Here is a 7356-nt window from a genome sequence, read left to right as displayed (position 1 = left end):
AATAAGGATACATTTTTCAAAACTAGACCTAAGTGCAGTATTTAAACTTCTATCCACAAAATCCTAACAAACAAAATACTAGAACTGTCCTTGATTGAACTGTAGATTCAGAAAACTGTTTTAATTTAACTTATGAGTTTCTCCAAGGTTCACTTATTGGTCCCTCACATTTTAACCAAATTCTCATTAACCTTGACAGAAAGCTGGATGTTTTAAAAAGAAAACTAGATATGCAACCTTTTCAGTTTTCCTTTAGTCGAAGCTCAGTGTTATTAAAATCTATTTGCTTCATCATTCTTATTTTAGTTAGATTTTTTAAGCTGTTTTTGTTTTTGTTTTTTTGTTGTTTTTTCTGGTAATATAAACAGTATACAGATTTCAAATGCTAAAGAGCATTGCAGTCATTCAGTGAAAGCTGCAGTAAAACAAACAAGCACACAGGAGGGAGCTGCATGATGCTTACTCACTGGAAAAAATGACTGATGACCAGGGACACAACAGCTGCTGTACAGACAACTACAACAGAGATACTGCCAGCAGCCAACCTCAGCTCATCAACATGTACAGAAAACATCCCAGTGAGGTAAGGAGTCTCAAATTAAATCATCTGGTTGGTTACAAAGTGACTCTGTAACGCTGGGATGGTTGTTTTTAATAATAAAGACCCTGTAAGCCAATCGATTATCCAGAAGTTTCTCTTATTCTATCTTCTTTTTAATTCATCTAACAGGCTTTTTACTAGAATTACATCTGAGGCTTGAGACGGCCATGAAAGATGTTGATTTTGTGTCTTTTGAACTATTTGTATGTTCATTTTTGTGCTAAGTGTTTTGGGATCTTTATCATGCTGAAGGAAGTTATGAAGTTAGCAGTTCAACATCATTCCAGGACATTTGGAAGAGAAACGGATCCACAGACTTTCTGTTCACAACGCGTGACAGTAAGAAATGTCTGGGTTCTCATCCAGCCTAGCAGTCAGGGATTAGAAATGGGTCTTTACTTCACGTCTTATTTATGACCCCGTGGAACCGAAAATCAGAGATTTCCAGTTAGAACTTCCTTGAAACTTTGAAACTGAAAAAAGGAAAGCATAATCTAAAAAACAAAACACATCCAGAGGTGTCAAACTCATTTCCACTTTGGGCCACATCAAAATTCTGAATGTTCTTAAAGGGCCGGTTGTGCCAGAATTTGTTGATAAGAGCCATTAAACTGTTAAAATAGGAATAAATAGCTGTTCCTCCAGGAGTTTTTTTTGTGATGGGATGCTAATTTAGGAATATTTGTAAGGAATTTATTTGAGATAATGTATGATGTTACATGTGATTTTACTACTTGACATTAAGTAAGGCTGAGGCAGCAGTCACTTAAACTCAATGTTTTTGACCAATTTTGAGAAACATTTGCAGTAAAAATCAGAAAAAATGTGGGATCTGTTGATTTTGTGTGAATTTTGAGGAAAAACGGGAGGGGCTTATTGATGTACGGTAATTTGGAGCCTAGAGGGCCACATAAAAAGCTACAGCGGGCCAGATATGGCCCCCGTTCCTTGAGTTTGACACATGTGCATTATACAGTGTGTACAGTTATTAGGAAGTTGTTTGTTTTGTTTTTTTTACCTACTTCAACTTGAGCTAAAGTAGGCATCTTTACTAGTTTGATCCAACCCATCCATTGGTTCTGTCAAGAGCTGCTCATCTCATCTGCCCATAAAACCTTTAAAACATCAATTTTCAGATTTCCTTGGAACTAATCTGGGTGTTTTCAGTCATCCTGACCTTGCTTATGTCTCTGAGTGCTGAATATCTTGTACTTCTGTTCAGTCCAGGCAGGTTGAAGTTCTGATATACGACAGCATGTTGTTCCTGGGAGCTTCCCATTTGATTCTTCAACACTGTTGACCATTTGTAACAAAACCTTTGCTGGTCATACACTAATATCTTTGAAAATGTCAAGAGTTTCCACAGTTTTCCCTTAGTCTTTAAACCTATAGCTGACAGAAACTGATAATTTTTCACACCTCAATTTACGGTATTGATCTCCTCGGCCACCGCTCATACATTACACAAACACACACCACCTTACATCCAATAACTAGTAGAAGTTTATGTACAGCTCACTTTATAAAAATACATCTACTAATTGTGCAACAATGAAGTTATGTTACCAATTATTTGGTTAAAAAAGGAAGCAAATCAACGGTTGAATGAAAAAAAAAATCTTAATGAAATAAAAAGTTGAATTTCTTTTAAGTCTTTTTGGATATCTTCACCAGAGATACTGTCTAATTGATATGGGTTTTATGTCTTCTTGGAAACATCCAGGGGTTTATTAGTACATTTCAAAGCTAACGCTAATCTCTTCATCCCTCGTTGTGTGTTCTCATTCTGACCCGATCCCCCCTCCTCCTCCTCATGCATGGTTCACTCTGCTCTACTCCTCTGGTTGCTCATCACTCCCTAAAGAGTCAGGAAACATGAGCTCAGGCGACAGTCTGCCCCCTAAAGGGCAAAAAAAAAAAAGGCATAACCCCACAATTAATAGACCGAGATCAGATGCAAAAACCTTAACCCTTAAGAAATAGTTTGGCCTAAAAAAACAAACAAACAAACAAACAAAAAAAACAAAGAAGTTCACCCAAACAGATAAAAACACTTTATTTTAGTGAATTTTCATAGGGACTGACGGTAAGAGGGCATATTGTGACGTTTCACCCTCAATCAAGCAAGTTTCAGTCACCGTTGACCATCATCACTTGAACATTCTGCTGCAGGCACCAAGTTAAAGGAGAATACTGGACTGTAACACACAGGGAGGAGGGGCAATGAAAACCACCACAGCCAGTTTGGAAATACTGCAAGGCCACCGTGGGCTGGACTCACACACAGCTGAAGAAAGAAGTCCACCTACAGCTCCAAGTCAGACTTTTTTTTTTTTTGTCTGTTTCTGAGAAGGAAAACCGTGCAGGAATTTCACCTTAAATATTCTGTTTCTCTGTGTCCCTCTGGAAAAATAAAAAGTTTCTTTCCTTGATCCGAGTTAAATGTCTTTAGTCAAATAAATTATTACAGGAAAAATACAAGATCCTGCCAACTGTCTGTCCATGTCAGCTTCGAAGGAAATGATGTTGAGGAGAAGGCCGTCCCAACGACCGACCTCGTCGCATCCTTTAGTCTGGAGGCAGACAAAAAAAAGAAAAAGAGAAGAAATAGAACGGGCACGCTTGTAAACAAATTCATGAGGGTCGTCATCATCTCACACGGAGCCGTGACATCATCCACTCAAGACCTTGACACAACCTGGAGGCGACAGAGACGAGCCGGTTAGGATGAGCTTCATTATGAATGTTTTTATGTTTTTTTTCTCCCAGATAAAAACACAATGACAGAGTTCAGAAGATGTTGTTCTCACCCTTCCCCGGTGAGGGCACAACAGGCCTGGATGTGCCACTGGTGGTCTTTGACGGAGGTAAGTTGGAGGCTCTGGGAGATTTCAGCCACAGTCATGCAGCCTTTCACATCCTGCTTGTTCGCAAATATCAACAGACCTGCTTTTCGTAGATCCTGTGAAAGAAAAGGAATGATATTTTTTACTGGTTTCTTTTCTCTTTTTTTCTAAATCACAAAAAAGAACAAACATGCCTCAATAATTCAAAACTAGCAGAAAGGGATCATATTCTTATGTTTTCTTTCTAGCAAAGCAGAAACTAAACAACTTTCAGATGTTAAAACCTCGGAGGGTTTTGTAACTTCCTTTCTTTGTGTTTTGCCATTTAGATCCAACACCAAACACAAGATGTTTAAGAAACTTTTTAACCAAATGTGTATTTATAAGCACAAATAAAGCAGAATAAAACTAATAACAAGGTGTACGCACACACATAAAACATAAATTAAAGGCTTAAACATGATTTCAATTTGAACACAGGAGCTCAAACTTCATCACAAGATGAAAATTTGGACTGATGTCAGATAATACTGCTGTTACGGGCGATAATTGATATTTACCAATACCATATGCATTTCCCTATACTTTGTGGACACTGTAAAAGTGACTTCACTACCTACATTACGTATTCAAACGGGAACAAGATGGAAATAAATATTTGGTCCAGTTTTAGTTATCGGATCGACACTGATATGTATAAAAAAAAGACTAACATTGCCTGATACCGATGTTGAAGCCGATATATCGTCTATCCCTCTATAAAACAAATTATGGAACAAAGACCATCCAATATGCATCATGTATTCACCATTATTTGGTTTTTATTGCTTAATCTACAAGTTTCAGCTAATCTCAAAAGCCCAAAGCTGATTCCTTTGTTCTTTTCATTTAACTGAGAAGGATATTCATACTTTTGCTTTACTTTCAACTGCACCTCAGCTGTAGGCGGCAAGTCAGAAAACGTTGCAAGAAAGTATTTCTTCAAGCTTTCAAGCATCTAAACTTATGTTCCTAAAGCATTTTAAGCCTTTCTAGACAAGATTATAGGCACTTAAAGTCAGAAAATAACTAAAAGGAGCCAGCAAAAAAATGAACAAAAACAAACATGACAACATTTAAATGTAACACCAGAGAAGAACATAATCTTTGGTGCTTTCTAATGTACAATAACAGACTCCAGAGATAAGAGCTGATGAGACAGTTCTCACTCTATAACCAGATCTGCTGGGTGTGAGTCACCAACAGTGACTCGGCTCAAATTACAAAGAAAAGCTCCAATCAAAGGAGATTAGGCACAAAACAAACAATAAATACCTCCATGAATATTGTTCTCACCCACCACGGCTGTATCATGTAGCATAAGCTAACAATGACAAGGGTCATGAGTTATTGTTTTCACACACATATATGAGTGTGTGCATGAAGCATCTTCAGTGGAAATGCGTCTAAACCTGCTGATTTATAAACATACATGATGATGACTCACTTCATGTGCCAGCATTCTGCAGAGCTCTTCTTTGGTCACTGAGATCCTCTCTCTGTCTGTGCTGTCAACCACAACGATGACAAACTGGACACAAAGGAGAGACAAACAGTCTATTAATAACAGAACTCTGCATCTTACATTTTCAAGAACAGAGACGCCACATAATCAGTCACACTCTCACTAGCCATCAACATTCGCAGTTATTTAGAAGTTAGTGTGAGAAGCCCCACACACACATCCTTTACACAAATAAAAATTCTTCTCACTGTTATTTTAACTTTTTTTTTTCTCTCATTGCAGACTTTATAAATGCAGGGTATTTTCTGTCCTGCTCAGTCAAGTTCACACTACATGATCTGAGTGTCTCAAAAAGGGTCAAAAAATACAATTCATCATTTGTTCATGTTTATACATAAGCTAAAAGTAATAAGTGGATGTTGGAGAATCCAAATAACGCCATTTTGTAATGGTTCCTACAACATTATATAAAAGGCTGCCTTTTACGTAATGGTAAAATGGTATTTTCAAAATTAAATTTCCAGCTCTCTTCATGGCATTTTACACATAATGTTTACGTTTTCTGTTTTATCCATATATTTCACCAGCGACGGAACAACACGATAAACATGTTAGGGTCTAACGCTGCCGTCTGTCCGAGAGACACTTTTTTGATGTTGCTGTCTTATAATAGAGAGTACACTAAATCTGGATTGAACTGATCTACAGCGCAAACTGATTACTTTAGAAATGTTTCATATATTTTGTTTGTAAAAAGAAAAAAGCTTTAAGATTTCCCAGTTTAACTGCTGTAAGTCCAGATTAAAGCACAGACTCAAAGATGTGAGAGAAAAAAAAACGGTTAGCAATTTAAGTTTCTGCCACAGCGATAAATTACATCATTTTAATATGACATTAAGAACACAGTTTTTGTTAAATTAGAGGTCTAATTTTCAGATAATAAACAAAAAAGAAATGGGAACTTCATTTTCTACGTAACTTTTCTAAACTCCACATGAACTCTTTATGTGCACTTCAAAAATACAAAATCTTACCACGTAATTTTCTTCTAGTTTCTAGTGCAAATATTCTAGTACACTTGAAATAAGACAAACTAACTAAAAACTAAGCTTTCAGCAAGGAATGGGTGCTTTTCCAAATACACAATTCTTTAAAATTGATGAAAAAGTCCTAGTTCCAATAGCAGATAAATTAACTTGTAACATGGGAAAAATGTCTTGTTACAAGTGAAGTAATCTGAAAAATGAAACTTTTACTTTTAAGTAACTATGTACTTAAAACAAGACTCTATATCTTGCTGAAAAGTTACTTGTAATTTAGTTTTGTCTTATTTCAAGTGTACTAGGACATTTGGACTAGAAACTAGACCAAAAATACTTGGAAAGATTTTGTGTTTTTGCAGTGTGCCGTTATTTTTTACAGCATTTGACATCAGCTGAATAAATGAATGTTTCTTCAGCTGTAACCTGCAGAGATATGCAGCAAGTAAACTTACTAGAGACGTAATTCAGTCATTTGAATCAGCTGCGTCAAAGCGACGAGACATGGAAGTACCGAATTTGGTTCTCAAATGTTTCCTTCAGTACAATGACAACCTGCTGCTTCTTCTTTATTTTTTTTTTTGCATAAACAAATTTTAAAAGGAGTTCGTAAATCTAGATCTCCACTGCAAGCTGAGAAAAAGCTTCCCCGAAAAAAATACATAGGTACTTAGTGGAAAACAATCATCTAAAAATCTGTGCTTCATTTACATTTTCTGCTTTAGATTAAATTTTTTTTCCCCACAAACGGCGAGATAAAAGCAGCTGGGAACAACGACCACCTCTGTGTTGGTGTAGTACGTATTCCAGGACGACCTCAGAGACTCCTGGCCTCCGATGTCCCACATCAGAAAATGGGTGTTGTTGACCACAATTTCCTCCACGTTGCTTCCAATCGTAGGAGAAGTGTGCACCACCTCATTCATTGAGCTGCAGAATCACCCAAAGAATAACAGTTATCAAACACGAACACCAAAGTGTCATATCTCAACAAATAAGCTTTGTATTTACTGAGAAAAAGCATGCATATTTAATGACTTTCATTGTAGTTTACGGTGTTACTTACAACTGGTAAAGAATGGTAGTCTTGCCTGCATTGTCCAGGCCAACAATAATGACTTTGTGCTCTGAAAAGCAGACAGGCAACATATCAAATAATGTGCAAACAACCATGAATTCATAATGTGGGTTTAGCGGCTGGGCATTGGCCGCGTGTCTCTTACATAAACTCAGCAGATGAAAGCTGTGTTTTCTGACATGGAAGCACACTTCCCCCTTTTTTTTTTTTTTTTTTTTTTTTTTTTTTTTTTTTTTTTTTAGTTTTTTTTTCCCCAATTTTTCTATAATTTATAAAAGGGGGGTTCG

General features: G+C 36.7%; 1 protein-coding gene across 1 annotated transcript in view; it reads right to left on the bottom strand.

The window, feature by feature from the left end:
- Positions 1-2635: 2635 nt before the first annotated feature.
- arl5a (ADP-ribosylation factor-like 5A) overlaps positions 2636-7356 on the bottom strand; it is a 15200-nt gene continuing 10479 nt past the window's right edge. The window contains exons 2-6 of the mRNA XM_015014942.1: positions 7058-7118; positions 6774-6921; positions 4934-5017; positions 3412-3563; positions 2636-3299 (exon numbers count right to left, since the gene is read on the bottom strand). Coding sequence (XP_014870428.1) covers positions 3251-3299; positions 3412-3563; positions 4934-5017; positions 6774-6921; positions 7058-7118 — 494 coding nt within the window. The 3' untranslated portion in view covers positions 2636-3250. The remainder of the gene's footprint in view (positions 3300-3411; positions 3564-4933; positions 5018-6773; positions 6922-7057; positions 7119-7356) is intronic.

The sequence above is a fragment of the Poecilia latipinna genome, unplaced genomic scaffold, assembly GCF_001443285.1.
Source record: "Poecilia latipinna isolate Pla-1442-1.1 unplaced genomic scaffold, P_latipinna-1.0 Scaffold1865, whole genome shotgun sequence".
NCBI lineage: Eukaryota > Metazoa > Chordata > Actinopteri > Cyprinodontiformes > Poeciliidae > Poecilia > Poecilia latipinna.
The sequence above is the reverse complement of the archived record's forward strand: the minus strand, read 5'-3'. Positions and strand labels throughout refer to the sequence as shown.